The sequence below is a fragment of the Sminthopsis crassicaudata genome, chromosome 1 (genome assembly GCF_048593235.1).
Source record: "Sminthopsis crassicaudata isolate SCR6 chromosome 1, ASM4859323v1, whole genome shotgun sequence".
Lineage (NCBI taxonomy): Eukaryota > Metazoa > Chordata > Mammalia > Dasyuromorphia > Dasyuridae > Sminthopsis > Sminthopsis crassicaudata.
Genome location: NC_133617.1, coordinates 577030867 through 577049044, shown reverse-complemented (window position 1 = coordinate 577049044; position 18178 = coordinate 577030867). Strand labels below are relative to the sequence as shown.

The 18178-nt window shown below is 39.9% G+C and overlaps 1 protein-coding gene across 2 annotated transcripts in view; it reads right to left on the bottom strand.

Annotated features, from left to right (window-relative positions):
- MAP1B (microtubule associated protein 1B) overlaps positions 1-18178 on the bottom strand; it is a 107943-nt gene that overhangs the window by 23575 nt on the left and 66190 nt on the right. Inside the window, exons 1-2 of one of the 2 annotated variants that reach the window (XM_074282229.1) lie at positions 2531-2773; positions 138-220 (exon numbers count right to left, since the gene is read on the bottom strand). Coding sequence is in view for 1 of the 2 variants with exons in the window: in XM_074282228.1 (XP_074138329.1) it covers positions 138-220 (83 nt within the window). In the remaining variant the exon portion in view is untranslated. Of the gene's footprint in view, positions 1-137; positions 221-2530; positions 2774-18178 lie in introns of those variants that run through there. The other variant, XM_074282228.1, reaches the window with a different exon arrangement.

Here is an 18178-nt window from a genome sequence, read left to right as displayed (position 1 = left end):
GAATGTGCAACTCCTGGGAGTGGGCAGCAGGGTACAGGCTTCTGGTCCTTCCCAGCCCTGCTCTAGATGTCTGCCTGTCCCTCTGGGGGGGGGACTGGGGAGGGGGGCAGGAGGAGGGGCGTCTGGACCAGCTTTACCTCGGTGCTGACTGCCTCGTCCGAAGGGTTGATCAGGACGACAGTCTCTAAAACGTCACTTCGGTGGTGAAGAATTTTCTGTCCTGTAAGCATGAACACACAGAAAAAAGAAAACTTTTAGCTGAACTGTGCCTTTCTGGCCAGCAGAAGATGTTCTTCTCCATCCCCCGTGCCCTGTAGTCATTCCACCGTCTCACAATGAAACCGTAATCAGCGTTATTAAACGAGAGCGCACAATGGGCACAGCGGAGACTCCGCGGCCAGTCCGTGTGGTCCGAGCGCTTCAGCCTTCTCCCGCCCCTCACCGTCCAGCTAAGAGCGAGTCTGCCCCTCTGGGCTAGCGCCATGCCCATCCCATGCAGAGGCGGGCTCCAGGAAAACCCGACAGGGATCTGAGGCTTCCTTTCTCATGGTAATTGTGGATGTTTCGTCTCATCAGCCCTTCTTCTGGTGAGAACTGTGCAGAGATTAATTAGGAGCCTCACTGTGGAATGACTGTCACCCAGAAAACCCGGACTACCAATTAGTCCAATGAGAATGGCTGTCTGAGGCAAGCTTACAGACTGCCGGTTATTAATTAATTAATTTTGCTCAGAGAAAACTGCAGGAAAACACAGAGCAAATCTTTCCACTGGGCAAGGCGGCCATATTGCCCTTGGGAGGCTCCTGATGTAAAAGCAAACGCAAAAACAGATGAAGCAAGACGGGGCTCACTGCTGGAAAGACTCTGCAAGACAGAGATTAAAAGCCAGCAGGGCACGAGCTCTGCTTTCCTCTTCTGGCTCCTCCCACGCCTACCTGCGGTCTTCCCGCTTGCAGAGGCTACATCACAACTGTAATGATGCTCCTGGGCAGAAATCTCCCACCTGTGGGCCCCTCCCCATCCCCCAGCAGCAACAGTGTGTGGCCACCAAGTACAGAATAAGTATCCGACAGAAAAGCAGGCGCGTATAGCCACGTTACCTGGTTCATGCAGACTTTCTGCTACACAGAGAACATAAGCTAACTTGAAATTTTAAGCTGTTTCCTTCATGTTTGTGTATCTGTAGCATCTAGCAAAGTCCCTGGCACAACGTGAATAGTCAGTAAATTCCTGTTGATTTACTGATCAATTGACCGCAAAACACAGTAGGATTTGTCGTTCCAGAAAGAAACATAACCCAAAAAAGGGAAAGAGTGAAACTCTAGGAGGGTGTTACGGGGGAAAGCAGTTGGTGCTCCCCTAAAGCTGAAGCTGGGTGAGCAGAATTTCAGAAATATCCGAGAGATCTCAATTGAATTTGGATCTTTGCTCTCCATCACCACTAAGACCAGGACAGCAGAAGCAGCAGATAGAGATGCTCTGTAAAAAGCGTAAAAAACATGCTCCTGATGACAGACTAGCAACATCGTCGTTTTCCTCAGCAATACTCCCTGAGCAAGGCACAGAAGAACAAGATAGGACACAATCCAGAAGCACAGCAAAAGAACAGGAGGGGGGACCAAAGGAAAGTTCTGATGGGACAAAAGAATTGAAAAAAATCTAAGCATCCTCCTAAAGAAGCAGGAGGAGCCAAAGCATAATTAAAAGAATTCTATCAAGAAAAATTAAAGACACTTTGGATGGGAAAGACAATGATCAAGTTGAATATATTTAAAAGATGATTAAAGGTTTTTTAGCCAAGAAAGAAAGAAACTCCAAAGTAGAATAATGTTGCATTGTATGAGCTAGCAAGAGACTTGGGATAAGGGAAGAGTTCCAGAAAAAAAAATTAAATGAATTCATTGAATAAAAGATTCTTTTGTTGCCAATGTTCTAATCTGAAACTGATTTCTAGATCTGGCAACCTTTTCTTTGACCACTTTGGGCATTTAAAAGAAAATTAAATGGAGTTCACTAATTGCAATGATCTAAAAGAAATCTAAACTCAAATGAATAATAAAGCCTGCTGTCCAGATTCCTCCCGACAGAGCAGCCTTAGAAACAAAGATTCTGCTGCACCTGATGGATGGTTTCAGACTGGGTGGGAATAAAGAGACGTCTCCTTTAGTCACATCTTCTGCACAATAGTTTTCCATACACACCTGCCCAATGCAGTCCCGAGTCCCTGATTCTCACACTGGCAAGAGCAGACCGCCTCCAGATGCCGCCGAAATGGGGCTCTCACCCCAACAGGTGGTAAAGGAATCATTCCCGTACTCTCTCTTCGGTGGTCTCACACTGCTACCAAACTGCATGCAGCTCGACAAGAGCCTTGCCCCCTCCAGCGACAGCCCCGGCTTCCCCTTTCTTAGATGTGGCTACAAACCTGACACACAAACTCGGGCTGATGCTCACCGATCCATGGGGTCCCGTCTCTCCCTGCCTCTGGCTTCCAGACACCCGTCACCCCCGGCCACTCCATCCAACTCACCCTGCGCTTCTCATCCCGCTGGCAGAAACCCTCAGCACGCCCCAAAGGCCTTCACCTATGATACCGAGGGGATTCCTCCCACAAAAGTTTGTTTGGGTTTGTTTTCCTCCGGTTGGATGTGAATGAAGATGAGGGATTAAACAGAAGGAAGCCCGCAGCTGAGCCCCGGTCCCAGCCAGACTGTCTCTCGGCCAAAATTCCTCCACAGGACGATGTAACCAAGGGCTGGGTCCTGAGGCATCTGGCAGACCCCGGAGCTGGCGGCCGCAGCCAGGAGCCCCCCTCCTCCCCCGACACCCACCCGATGACGCCAGCCCGCCGGCTGCAGACGGGCTTCGGGGCAGGCTGTGGGGCTCCCAGAAAGCGGAATATTTGGTGTTCCCAGTCTCCGAGCTGGGAACGGGGCCAGGTTTGCTGAGGGAGGAGGCTGCCGCCGCATTTGTAAAGGTCTCATTCAGTTGTCTCAGAACAGAAGTTCCCAAGAAAGAAAAGCAACACGTTTCCATCACTTCTTTCGGACCATTGTGCAAACTGTTCTGCCCTCACAAGAAAACGCTTCTGTAGCCCCCATGAATGGCTCTCCCCAGCGCGGGCCAGAGGGAGCGCGAGTGTGGGGCTGCAGAGCTGCTGGTTTTCTCACGTATTGTCAGGATTCTTCCTGGGAAGTCCACACAACAATGTTCTCACTTTAAGGAGGAGAAATCAGCCATTTCATTATAAAATGAAAGAGACAGAATTGGGGAGAGAGATACTTGAAAGAAAACTCAACCATCCCTACTGATGACTAAATAGTTGTTTAAGCTATCCCAAAGACTATTAAAAACTCAAATTGAATACCCACCCCTCTCTAGGGTATAATGATATAATATATATCGTCTATTAACATAATAAGGATACATAATGTATATCATCTTAATAGATGGATTTGGAGGTTGGGGAAGTCAAGTAATTTTGTAATGGTCACACAATTAGAGTCAAAAGGTGGGATCTGAATCCAGGTCTTTCTTCCAATTTAGGTACTTCATTCATTAGCCCAAATTGCTTCTAAACCAAGATTGCTTTTTTTTTCCCCCCCAAATAGTAATAGTACTCTTTTTTCTTCTTCAAAATCTTAAAAATTTAGAAGAGCTATATGTCTTCTAAGGGTAGGCAAATTGGAGAAGGAGAATGGGCAGGAAAAGGGCAAGTTAGATTAAAGGTGATTAAAAAAAATTTTTTTTGGATATTTACTGTATTTTTTTCTTACAAGAATGCTTACACATAAAACTATGTTTTTTAAACAAAGACAGAGATAGAAGGAAAAGAAATACCATAAGAGAGAGAAAAAGAAGTATGCAAAAAGTAAGATTATAGGAGAGAAAAGGGATAAAATAAGAGAGAAAGTAGGCAAAAAAGTAGGACTATAAAGGGAAAAGGTGTACAATAAGAGAGAAAGAAGTATAAAAAAAGTAGGCTCATAAGAGGTAAGGCACTGTAAAAAAGGAGGGTAGATCCTTATATTCTGGTGCTATCCATACAAACTTGGAAAGATGAATGGCACCCATGATTTCTTACCATCTGATGACTATCCCAATGTCTAACATCATTTCTCTCTGCTTATCAATTTGGTGATCTCACTGGCTTTAGAATAGATGAATTAAGAATTCTTAACCAGGGGTCAATGAATTTGTAAATTCTTTTTTTTGGGGGGGGAGTATATTTTGATTCCTCTGTTTTTGATATACTTGAGTTTTGGGTAATCCTTTAAAAAAGGGTTTAAAAGGTTAAAAATAGTGTCTTTTATGCATTTAATTAGCATACTAAGAAAGGGGCAACTGGGTTTTGCACAGGATAGAGGTTTTGCCAGGTCTTGAGTCAAGAAGACTCATCTTCCCACGTACTAGCTATGTGACTGTAGGTAAACCCTGTTTGCCTCAGTTGTAAAATGAACCGGAGAAGGAAATAGCCAGCCAGTGTCTTTGCCAAGGAAACCCCATGTGGGGCCACGAAGAACAGCTGAACAACAATTCTAAGAAAGGTCCATGGACGTCACCGGATTGCCAAAGGGGTCTATCGACATAGAAAAAGTCAAGAATCCTTGTTTTAAGGGGAAAGAGCCTGGTATTGTGTCCATAGCTGATCTGAGTGAGAAGTACGCACGTCCGTTCTTCACGGATCTTACAAAGTGAGAAGAATGGATGCTCTACAGGAATGTGAGAGATTGATAGGTTCTAGACTCGTTGACACATTCAGGAGTTAAGATCACATTATGAGAAATGGTCGAGACTGTTCTGTTTCTCTTGAGGAAGAGAAGGGCATGGGTTGCTAGCTTGAAATATCTGAAGCTAAATTTATTCAGTTTATTCAATAGCTCCAAAGTAAAGAACTGGGACCCATCAACTTTTCAAAGCGTTAAAAAGCAATAACAACAATAACTAATAGTATTCCAAAATGGAATCAGGTTATCATGGACGGAAAAAAGAACAGGCTTGCAAGTAGAGACTGAACAACAACCATCTCTCAAAACTCCCCTAGAAGAAATCCCCAAAATGGGATGGGAAGGTGGACTTCTAAGGTCTCTTCCAGTTCTAAGATGCAATGTGATTCTATGACATATCAACATGCTCAGAACAACAAGATTTCTTTCCTCTCGGATTCTGCGCCATGTTTTCATCTGTAGCTCCATGTCGTGTGTTTGTATCTATCCTGTATGTGCTGAGAACATAAGATACTTAGTGTCTCACGCCTGAATTACAAAAATAGCCTCCTAACTAGTTTTCCTGCGTCTAGTCTCTCCCTCCCCTCCTTCTTGCAGGAGAAAGCAGTCTCTTTTAAAAAGAAAATCAGATAATTGTATAAATATGTATACATATATTGGATTTAACATATATTTGTACCACTTTTTGCTATGTAGGGGAAGGCGTGGGGGAAGAGGAGGAAAACTGGAACACAGGGTTTTGCAAGGGCTAATGTTGAAGAATTGTCCATGCATATGTTTCGAAAAATAAAAAGCAAACGTCTCATTTTAGACAAGGAAATCTTGTCTCTAAATCTAGGTCTAAACATAGGAAGGTTAAGTAATGAAGTCTCACACATCTATTCACAGCCTTAAAGAATGAGCATTGTGATGGATTCACCAAACAGCAAGATTCAAACTGAGGGCTCTGGTTTGTAAAGCCTCCTGTATGCCCATCTGACTGATTAGTCTGCAGAGAGAGGAACATCGGCTCCCGGGGGACAACCAACTCTCAGAGGCAGAGATTTAAAGGTAAAGAAATCTACCCTCCCTTTTTAATAATGCAGATTTTAGAGGGAAAATCAATACCAACAAAATACAATTAAGATAATTATACCAAGGACATTTTCTGCATTTTTTGGTAAAATAAAACAAAAAAAACCTAAAGTACTAGAACTAAATTACGAGAGGTAACGAGGTTACCTATACACTGGTTTCTAACACTAACTTTTTATTTAAAATAACACCCAGGTATTTTTTCTGTTTATATGAACAAAACATTGAGAGTCACAGAAATTTAGGGCTAGAAAGGGACTTCAGTCACACAGCTAGTTAGTGGCGCAATCAGCACGGTTCTCGAGCCCATGCAGGGACTATTCCCATTACATCTCCCATCCCAGCTGCCTCTTCAAGCATGATGTTGTTTGTCTGGAGAGAGAGGGAGTTGGTGGTGGAGGGGAGAAGAAGGAGGGAAGAAGAGGAGGGGTGTATGTATGTGTGTCAGATGGCTGAGTCAGCAGGACTCTCTAATGAATCTTCTGTTCTTCTGGAGAACAGAAAGTGAACTGTTAGCAACTAGAGTCCCCCACAAAAATCCTCTCTCTCCTTTTTTAATTAACTTGGAGGCACTGGGGGATGCTACAGCCCTCAGTCTGTCTGGGGCATTCTTCTTGGGCTCCCTTCTTAGAGGTTTTCAGAGAGAAAGATGTACCCCCCTTAAAGCAAAGCACTCAAGGTTTTCCTCCCTTTTGGGGGGCACGTCTCACCTCAAAATCCCACCTCAAATGAAATGGCTTAGTTTAGTGCCTGGCACTTAGTAGGTGCAATGCAAATGCTTACTGCCTTTTTCCTTTCACAACCCCCTTTTTTAAAAGGAGGAGGGAAGGAAACAGAAGAAAAAGATTGCAAAAACTCTTACTTAACTAACCCCAAGAGTCACGTCTGAGAAGCAGACAGCAGCAACACGCCCATGTCCGGCACATTCATTTCCATATTGCCCACATTTGGAACAGAGGGTGAGGTCATTCAGAATGGGAGTCCATGCTGCTAAGAATGAACAAAAGCCTCCATTTGGTTCTGCATGGTACGTATTTACCCACCGCCTATTGATTAATACGCGAGATCACGGCAGACCCTGGGAACAAAAACTGGACCCAACTCCTGGCTTACACAAATAAACCTTTCTGCTGTAGAATGAACGCGTCCGGGCTGCCAGAGCTCCAAAGCCCATCTCACTGGACCTGTGGAGGCTCAAGTAAAATACACAAAGGTGTTGGAAGGCTTGGACGGGTCAAAACGTGGGCCCAGGGCACAGAAAACCAATAGAGGGAGAACGGGGAAATAGCTCCCGGGTGTGTAAAGTCCTAACTGTTCAGCGATATGGGAGAGCTCTCTGATGACTAGTTCTTTGATTTTTTCAGAGAGCCTTACACACCAGACCAAATTGGGCCTCCTTTTTATATGCATCTGCCTTTGTTATGATTGGAGAGCTTAGCTCCAGGCTCAGTAAACTACAGTTCACAGAATCAAAGGATCTCAGGAGAGGAGAATCTTAGATCGGAAGGGACACTGGAGGGCTGCTGTCAGTCCAAAAAACACAAGAATTCCGCATCCATGATGGGCGGGTTATTGTAATGGAAAGCACACTGGCCTTGGGACCTGGAGCTGTGTCTGAGATCTGGCTTGCTGGGTGGCCCTGAGTAAATCACTCTGCAATACCTGATAATATTACAATAGGATATGATATAACATAATATAATATCATCACATGATATAACATAATGCAATATAATATATAGATAGTATGATATTATAATATCTGCCTTCCTCATCTGTAAAAGGGGAATGATTATATTTTCAGAGAGACAGTGTGTTGTAGTTGATAGAGCTAGCCTCAAAGCCACCTTTCGTGTTCAAGTCTTCCCTCTGGCTATAGGATCTTATATGAAGTCCCTTAGCCACTCGGTAAGTATATTCCACCAATTATAAGTTGGTGAAGGAAGTATATTCATGAAGGAGCCCCTTAAACAAATGAAATCACAAAATCCACTCTTCTCCCGCCAAAAGTACCACCAATCTTTTGAGATCATTGTGAAGACTGAAAGAAATCTGTAAAAAATACTTTTCAACTTCAAAATTAGTTAAAAGCAGAATTTTCACCATAAAGACTGAATGAAATCTATAAAAATACTTTTCAACTTTAAAGTTAGTTAAAAGTAGATTTTTTCATTGTAAAGACTAAATGAAATCTATAAAAAATACACTTTTCAAGTTTAAAGTTAGTTAAAAGTAGACTTTTTCATCATAAAGACTGAATGCAATCTGTAAAAAACACTTTTCAACCTGAAAGGTGTTAGTTAAAAGTAGAATTTTTCTGTGGCTGCTGTTGCTAACATATAGTTCAAAGAATTGGTCAGCTCATCAAAAATATTTACTAAACACTTACTAGGTGCATTAGGTGATGCACTGGATAGAACAAGGTCCTTTTTTGAACTAAAGTGCCAAGCATTCCAGCTCTACTGCAAAGAGCACAACTCAGCTGGGCTGGCCACATTGTTCGAGTGCCAAACGCACGCTTGCCAAAAAGATTATCTTATGGAGAACTCATACAGAGCAAGCGCTCACAAGGTGGTCAGAAAAAGTGATACAAGGGCAGTCCAAGGTCTCTCTGGAGAACTTTAGAACTGATTGTATGACATGGGAGACACTGGCACAGGACTGCCAGCATGGCGTGCCCTCAGCAGAGAAGGTGCTGGGCTCCATGAACAAAGAAGAACTGGATTTGACCAGAAGAAATGCAAGATGCACAAAGTCAGAGAGTCACCCCAAATGTTCACAGGGACTATTGGTGTGGGACCTGCGGCAGAGAAGGTCTGATCCGCCACAGTGGGACACACTGTAACTGACTCTAACATTGTGATGGTGGAATAATAATAATAGCCACCTTCCTCCCAGAGTGATTGTATGAGAATATTCGGAAAGCACTTTATAAAACTTAAAGTACTATTTTCAAATGCCAGCTTGTATTATTATAATTAATACTATTATATTAATATTGTAACATTAATATATGATTATTGCTCTTTATTATTAAATTCTCCCCCAGGTTTCCTTGGAAATACTTTATTTCTATGAGAAGGAAATGAAATTTTCTCTATTTCTGACTCTGCTTATCTCCCATTTCCTTATCTCTATTTTCTTATACCTTCCCACATTTCATTTTAACTATTCTGATAAGATTTTTTCCCCAGTATTCAAGAGAATGAATCAAAGTTTATTGCTATGAACTCAAGGTTAAAAATAATGTTGATAGTGATGGTAATGGTAATGATTGTGTGTATGTTTTAGAATTTGGTTGGATTAAATACTAACTGAAATGGACTAGGACTTGGACAGTTTTTATTTTACAGAGATTTTAAGTATAATGGAATCTTCTCTGTATCTAATTTTTCTCTAGGTTTTTAGGTTTTGCAAACTTTACTTCCATTTTCTTACTTTATAGTTTATTTAGTAATAAATACATACATACATAAACAAATAAATGAATGAATAAATAAATAAATAAAAATAGTATATTTATAGCTGGAAGAAATCTCAGGGAACACAGCAGCTAACCCTTACATTTTACAGCAGGGAAACTGATACTGAGGGAGATGCCTAATGATACACTATTGACAAAGAATTTAATCTAATGAGTGAAATCCTGACCATTGTGCCTAGTCAGACAGGTAGTAATCAAAGTCTCCATCCCCTTTAGAACAGGTACCCCTCTTCTGATAATAGTAATTCTCTTCCTTTACTTGTTAACCAGTCAGCATCAATTGCCACCCTCAGGAATATCCACTCTTCCAATGCATATGAATATTGAGTTACTTCTATGAGGGACTCTTGCACTTCAATGATGTCACTACTTTTGTTAATTATTGCCATCATTGACTAATAAAATGATCAATTACCAAGAAACTACATCTCTCAAATTTTTTATATGTCACATAATTCATGGCCTTGGTTTAAAAAACAATTTTTTGACAACTGTATTTCAAAGTAATTAATTCTCTTTGTAATCAAATGTAGGATATTTTTTAAAAATATTTGTTTGGTTTTTTTTTGGAAGAGTTTTAAAGTTTAAAATGAAGATATTAGTTATTCTGGGAAAGGGTCCTTAGATGTCACCAGACTTCCAAAAAATGAGGAAATCTTGATAAAAGGATTAGTGAGTAGATACTACACAAGAGTAAGCCTGGTCCTCAAAGGCTGGACTAATTCCCTCTTATTAGTTTTCATTTGCATTTCACATTCCATTAGTGTTAGTACTTCACTTTGCTATCTGTGAGGTCTTGGGATAGGATAACAGATGTGGAATTCTTTTGAATAATATTTATATGTCATTTTAAGGTTTACAAAATGCTTTGTATATGTAATTTCACTTGAGCCTCACAACAAATCTTTGGGGGTTATTGCTACATCATTCCTGTTTTATACATGAGGAAATTGAGATCAGAGTTTAAATGGCTCTCCAGGGTCACACAGCTATAAGGGTTTGACCCAACATCACAAGAAAACTCTTCCTGCCCTAGCAGATTAACAATCTACAGCTGAGAAGGAACCAACCCATCCAACCTTATCAAAGATGAGGACCGAGGGGCCATTGTAGAAGAAGTGTTTGTTTAATGGAAATAAATAAAAAGTGAGTTACATTATTATGCAGGTCACTCCTGCTAAACTTGTTGAGAATTTTGGAGTTAATAGTTATGGAATATTTTTATAGATTGAAAATTATGGGTGATACAATTTTATAATATGCCCTGATTCCCACTAAGACTGGTAAGTATTAAAAAAAACACTTATTGTTTATTTTATATATTTCAGTTTTGCTTCATACATCGCCTTTCCAAAAATCTCCTGGAAAATCCAGCTTTCCTTAGTGAAGAATAAGTTACAGCGGAGTGTGGCTGCCACTGGACACCTGTGTACCTTTTTCCTGTTCTCTCTTTAGTACAATACTGATCCCTATATCGGCCCTTTCATTTCCCTTGATATCTTACAAGCATCCTTCTTCCGTCTTTATCCTTTTATTTTCTTCCCCCTTCTTTATCCTTTTTCCTTTTTTTCTCATCTAATACTTAAAAGTCAAAGGAACAAAAATTCTAGATTCCTATTTCATTTCTCTTTTCTATTCCCCTGCTTTTTAATCCTGATAGACTATAAGGGAAAAAAAACAAAAACAAAAAACACCAGCAGAGATGCTGCCGAATGGGTCTGATTGCTCTCTAGCCTGAAACACAGTTTCTTGTAGCTGCTGAGGAGGCTAAGATGGAGAAAGAGGCTGTTTATTCAAAGATAAACAGTATCTCAGATAAAGTCATCCCCCCAGAATGGATGGCAACTTCAGGGGAGTGTCAATTCTAGATAAGATAAGTCTATTAGCAGGACAGCAAATAGGAGGCAGCTAAGTGGGGGAGAAGATAGAGGCCCTGGAGTCAGGAGGTTCTGAGTTCAAATACAGCTTCAGACACTTAACTGGCTCTGTGATCTTGCCAGCTAGTTGGGTTGCCCTTATTTGCCTCAGCTTACCCATCTGTAAAATGAGTTGGAAAAAATGGCAAACCATTCCAGTATCTTTGCCAAGAAAGCTCCAAATGGGATCTCAAAGAGACAGGATTGCAATAGCATAACAACAATCAGTCTGGAAGTGAACCTCCAAGATTCTGCGTAAATTGCAAGCCCCTTCATTCTCTATGTTTGACTTCCTTGTCTGTAAAGTAAAGGGATCAGCTTAGAACCCTCAAAGGTCCCCTTTAGCTCTCAATCTATTTCTCCATTTTTCTTTTTATCCTGAAATCAAGAGATAGTCAGAGAGACCTCCTTTAAATAGCCTTTAAGAAAGTTATCCCATCTTGCAGATTGTGGGGGAAAGTGCAGGATTTTTTCCATCTATTTTAAAATATAGAAGAAAAAAAATCATAATTTTTGAGCTAGCAATGGTTCTTGAAAATCAACTCTCCAATTCATCCGTTTTACTGATGGGAAAAACTGAGGCTTAGAAAAGTAAATAGGTTGCCTTAAGTCATAGGGAAAAGTACTAATAAAAGCCAGGATTCAAAACTCTTAAGTCTGCTGATTCCAATTGGTGCCCACATCAGTCCCACAAAGTGAGTACTCAATAGTCTCCCTTTGGCCCCAAACTGAGATCCCTTTTTTCCCTAACAGACCTTTCCTTTTCCCTTCCCTCCTCCTTCCTAGTAGGTCTTTAAATCCTCAGGAAGTATTTAAACAACATAGAAACTGGCATTTCAAACTGAGTAGAGGCTCCATAAAATTTAAATGACCTTATCCCAAGGCTAAACAGGCGTCCTGAATAATGCAGTACTGCACACTGGTTGAGTCCTTCCCCTGGCTCTCCACATCAGCTGTCAATTCGGATTTAACACTTTTCTGTGGGTCCTGACCTTCTCCATTGGCAGGAGCTCCAGCACCTGCCCATCCAGTCTCATCTCCCCAGAAGCTATTTTTCAAGCACCTGTGGTAACTGTTAGATGGTTTTATTCATATGTCTGCCACATATAGTAAAATCCAGCTCACAGGCATTTCCTATAGGTTTTATGGAGAAGCATAGAATGGAGAATTATAGCGAATACATAAAATTGTATTTTAGAACTCTGTGACTCAAAAGAGCATATAACTGGGGGTTCTTAACCGGGGTCCAGGAACTTAGTTTTTAAAAGTGTCTATAATTTATGTCAACAGAGAATTCCTTTGTAATCTTATGTATTTTTATTTAGTTATTTGAAATTATTATTATGAAAGGAGATCAGACTTTACAGGACTGTCAAAGGGGACTCTGTCTCTCTGCTTCTCTCTTCTCTTTCTTCTCCCCCCTCTGTGTTTCTCTCTCTTTGTGTGTCTCTCTGTCTCTCTTTATTTTTCTCTCATTCTTTTAAAGTACCCCTGGCCTAACCCAATCTCAGTTTTTTTTTGGGTGAAATTTCCACCAGGATAAGCTCTTACTGGTGGATTATGAGATATCTGAGATAGACAGATAAGTTTAACTATAATTTCATGGCCATTTTGAGAGTAGGATCCAAAATTGTGTTTTCAAATTTATGCTTGGAAGGTATGCTGGGGGAAAAAAAAAAGTAGTAGAATTTAAAAAAAAAAAAAAAAAAGTTCGAAGTGCAGGTCCACTATCAGCTATGTGACCTTGAAAGGGATATTGTAGATACTGGCAAGTCAGGTAACCTCTTGGTATTTCCATTTCCTTATCTCAATCAATCAATCAATAAACATTTATTCAGCATATACTAGGAGCCAAGCACTGGGATACAAAAGGGAGGCAAGAAACAGTCCTGGATCTCAAGGAGGGAGACAAGATACAAAAACATACAGAGCAAGCTTTATATAGGACAAATAGGAAATAATTAACAGAGATTACTGGAATTAGTGGGTTGGAGGAGCCTTCCTGTAGAAGGTGAGAATTTAACTGAGACTTCGGGAAGCCAGGGAGGTCAGCAGTTGGAATGGAAAAGGGACAACATTCCAGATGTGAAGGCCAGGAGTGGAGAGATGCAGTATCTTGTTGGTAGAACCACCAGGACATCAGTGGGAGTAAGGTTTAACTGGAAAGGTGGGAGGGGGCTGGGTTAAAAAGGGTTTTGATTGCCAAATAAAGCATTTTATTTTTGACCCTGTAAGCCACAGGGAACCACTGGACTTTACTGAGAGTGACATGGCTGGATTTGTGCTTTAGGAGAACCATTTTAGTGGATGAATGGATTCCTAGTGGGGAAGACTAGAGCAAGTAGATACAATAATATCTGCAAAATGAGAATACCTACATCTTGGATTGCTGTGGAATAAATGAGATGATGGCTGCTCCCCATTAGAATATAAGCTCCTTTTCAGCATGCACTGCCTTACTCTTTACTTTGTATCCCCAGTCTTAGTCCAGTGCTTTATATGCAGTAAATGATTTACTGTTTTTATTCATTCATTCATCCATGACTATGAAAGCACTTTATAACCCTAAAGGCTGTTTAAATATATATATTTTTAAAAATCTTTGAATTTTATTTATTTTTTATTTATAGAATAAAACAAGCATTTCCAGAACAGTATAATAAAACAAAATGATTGCATGTGAAATTGCAAGTCTTTTATATATAACTTGCTGTTCCTTTTAAATATGTAATAAAATTATCATATAAATTCTTTTTTTCTTCCCCCCATGGCTACCATTAGACACAAATATGTGTGCATATGAAATAATTCTGTCATATTTCTATTTATTCTTATAATGATTATGTCATTAATGACAAATAGTGCTCCTTGCCCTATTTGGAAAAAAAAAGTAAAAGGAAATTGATTAAAGTTTGTAGAAACTTTCAAAATCATCCTATTCTATTCAATCAACACATTATCATGGGAACTACTATATATTAACAAAAAGTGCTCTAATTTGAGATTCAGATGAAATACTGTTCTAGGATGTCAAATACCATTGTTGTTTGTCATGCTTAAAAGGAGCCTAGCTCCCTGCTTCTGCTTCCAAGTCACAGGGCAAAAAATTTGACAGCTAAGAAGGGAGCTGAATCTGCTTAATGTAGCCTAAAGGGCATATTCTCAACTCAGGAGCCATTTTGACAGAATAAATGCACTAAGTTAATTTATTTTCACCAAAAAACCATACCCCTTCAGAGAGGAATGGAGTAGAGACTGCCAATGGACCAGCTCTTCTTACTTTAGGTCTAGATACAAATCAAATAAAAAAAGTAAAAAAAAAAACAAAAGGACAGAAATATGATTCTGGAGGTGGGATTATAAAGGGGAAGAGGGAAGAAGCCAGGAGGCTAGGGGATAGTCACCCAGTCCATATCTTTCTAAAAAAAAAAAAAAAAAAGAAAGAAAAAGAAAAAGAAAAAGAAAAAGAAAAAGTTAAGAGCAACTGGTCTATATAACCATCCTTCTTCCTGGCCAGCTACCTGAAGTCATGACCACCTGGTTCCAAAAGTCAGAGCCCCAGGTCACAGCCCAGACTTACTGGAGAGTCAACTCTACAAACAATTTTTAATATCTAATTGGTTCTAATGGAGGAAGGAAGAGATCTTAAAAATTCAACTATTTATATCTGCTGTTAGAATACAATAAAAAGCCGTACTGAGACCCACATGCATATTGGAGATTCAAATACCCTCCATCTGAGCCCGTCCCTCCTCGCTCAACTAAGCGGGTCAGCAGCCCAGGAGCCATCTGGGAAGAGGCGACCGTGGAAACTTCACAGAATGATGGATACATACGTGTAACACAATTAACACACAGCGGGGTGGCCCATTTCAGGCAGGACCTCCTTAAAATCATGGGAGGCAGTCGTTTTCAAAGAGCCCTCTATTTATCGCCGTGCATCCTTAACATCTGAAAATCCTGCCAGACTTATTTCCCAGGGGGGCCAAGGTGACCAAAGAGCCTGATGCAAAGCTCTCATAACTTTTTTCACTCACTATTGATTTCCTGAATCATTTGCCAGGTTTATTTGACATTTAATTTGCTGTCAAATGCCTGCCATTTGTCAAGTCAAAGCAAACTGCTGACCTTTCACCCCCATCTGTTACCCTCACCCCACAAGACACCACAATACTTACCTTCATCACCAGCTGCCTTTTTTAAAAAATCGCATGTAGTTCATGAATGGATTTTTAGGATGGGAGCTAACAAAGGAAAACACAAACAACCAGCGTATCCCATAGGAAAGAGTAACCCAACATCTCTGGGCCAGGCACTATAAGTTGAACTATTAGCTGCAAATACAAATTTCATAGTCTTTTACCATCCTAACAGTTTTTTAAAAGAGTTTGGCATACATCTGACTAATTTCAGATTTTCTTCTTGGAATTCACTACTCGTTCTTCCCTTTTAAAGATCCTCTTGAGTACCTACTGTGCACAAGGTACTGTGCAATTTAAGTCCCCCAAAGGAAAGCCATCTTTAAGTGGGGATCGCAGAGAAAATATTGGCAATCAATCACAGATAGATTTTTAAGAACTAATCCAGGAGAAAAGTGGTCTTAAATGGATCATTCATTAGTTCGTCTGCCTTGATTGCTCACAGTTCTAATTTAGATTTGACAGTTTTAAGAAAATCATCTCCAAATATAGAGACAAGTTAGTACAATGATAGGTAGCTCATGTAATTCACTGGAAAAGAGAACGTCCCTTTTAATTATTCATTTATATAAGTTTCAATGTTATGATTTAAAGTATGTATATTGTTTAGGGACAATATACAGTAGCAGTCAGTTAACAAGTATTTATTAAATGTCTATTATATGCAAGTTATTGGGGCTAGGAGCTAAGGATAAAAGTAAAAAAAAACATTAAGTTATGGTTAGAATGCTTGTTTTAGTTACTCTAGTTTACAGAAAATTATATTAGTGATTAAAAAAAAGAGTGTCCCCTGTACTTTTGCAGTTATGGAGAAAAGACAAGGAGGGACCAGAGGAGAAGGAGAAAGGGGGAGGAGGAAAAGGGAGGGGAGAGTGAGCGAGCAAGCAAGTGAGCGAACTAGCAGCTATATGGTTGGCTGCCCAGCCAAAGATCTGTCAAGTGAATGCACCCGAGGGGGCCTTCTATGGGTCCCCGAATCATGATTTAAAGCTGAAATGCACCTCAGAAGTCAGACAGCCTAATATCCTCAGGAAACTGAAGAAACTGTCATCTACATCCGTATCACTCCAGTGGAAACAGAGGAGGAGGAAGTGAATCCAAAGCCCTAAAACCACCATTACAGAGGTGCATGGTTCTCACCTTTGCAGGTTCAGTCTCTCAGCTTCGTTAGCTCACCCAGGGTGGTTCAGATCTAACGCACCCATCCATCCTAAATCAATTTGTCAGGTGACAAGTTTCTCTATGTCACCCCTCACAAAACCTAGTATGGTACTTGTAGGTGCTCAACAATTGTTTTGTTTGTGGATTTTTAAAAAGAGAGAACAATTATACACACATATATGTGTTTATATGCACACATATGTAATGCATATATAGGTGTGTGCACCTTTTGTTTGTTTGTTTTTTAGATGGGTATCAATTTATTCATTTACAATGAGAAATGTAACTCTAAAATCAACTAGAATATTTGTGTCAGGATATTTTCTTCCCAAGAGCAAAGTCTCTTTGAGAAGTCAAATCAGTATCAGAAGGCTCCTTGGTGAATAGTCAGATCAAAAGAAATTAGACAGGAGATAGTTTTCATCAAACTCTGACAGCTCGTGGTACTCTTCTCCAGTTGTAGGATATGTTTGACAAGCCAATGAGAATAATGTGTCTGCCTGACAAGGTACCCTTTTCCTCCCCAGAGGGGCTTCATAAACACTAGTAAAGTCTAATGCCTAGAATCTTCTAATTTCTCATACAGGCTTCCTTTTTTTTCAGATGGTAATATTAGTTATGTTTTAACTCATCTCATCCCCACTTCTCAGACTTTATCGCATATTCAGTGATCAATCAGTAGTTAAGTATTTTCCTTTAACCAAGCTGGTCACTTCCATTAGAACTGGAAGAGACCCTAGAGACACTTAAACAATCCTCTCTATCTCATCAGCACATTTTAAAAAACCAAGTTCCCAAATTCTGACAGTACACCTGGCTGGGGCTTGAATTGTCCCTTAATAATGACTATATCCTTCACTTTAAGTTTCCCACTTTATTTTCACCCTCAGAGGCCTCTTAAGGGGTTCCTAAGGATAAAGCATCTAGATCTGTCTCTGTGTGTCTTCCATTACTAGGACAACTTTAGAACTGGGAAAAATTTTGGAACGCATCTAATCTAACCTCTTCACTTCAAAAGAAGGGAAATAATTCATAAGATCATAGATTTAAAGCTAGGAGAAAACTTAGAAGTCAAGAGTCGAACATGAGGGAAATGATAACAGAGATAGAAGTGATAGAGCTGAGAGTCCAAGCCATATTAATTCTTAATGGAGGGCTCATTCTCTCTTCCCACACAAGCATATGTAATATGCATATGAATATGTATACGTACAAATATAACTACATGCAAGATTTATGTGCTATTTTAAAAAATAAACATCACAAGATAAGGTAATCATGGATAAGCAGTTGTTTGTTTTTGAAAATCTGGGAGTCAGTGAATGACAGATACAGAGTTCAGAGAGTGATATAGCAGTAAAAAAAAATCCCTATTGTTATCTTAGAGTAAATTTTTTAAAAATTAAATTCACTTTTAAATGAAATATACAGACAAAAAAAGAACATTTCATGTCCACAGCACAATATAAAAAGAGGATCCAATTTAAAACCATGAATTTCCATTTCACGCAGTTTAGTTTTTAGAAAACATTTATAATAAATACATGTTGTTTTCAAGGCTACCCTATTTTTCTGTGCTTCCTTCCAGGTTTTCTTTTATTCTCTGTTATGCTTTAT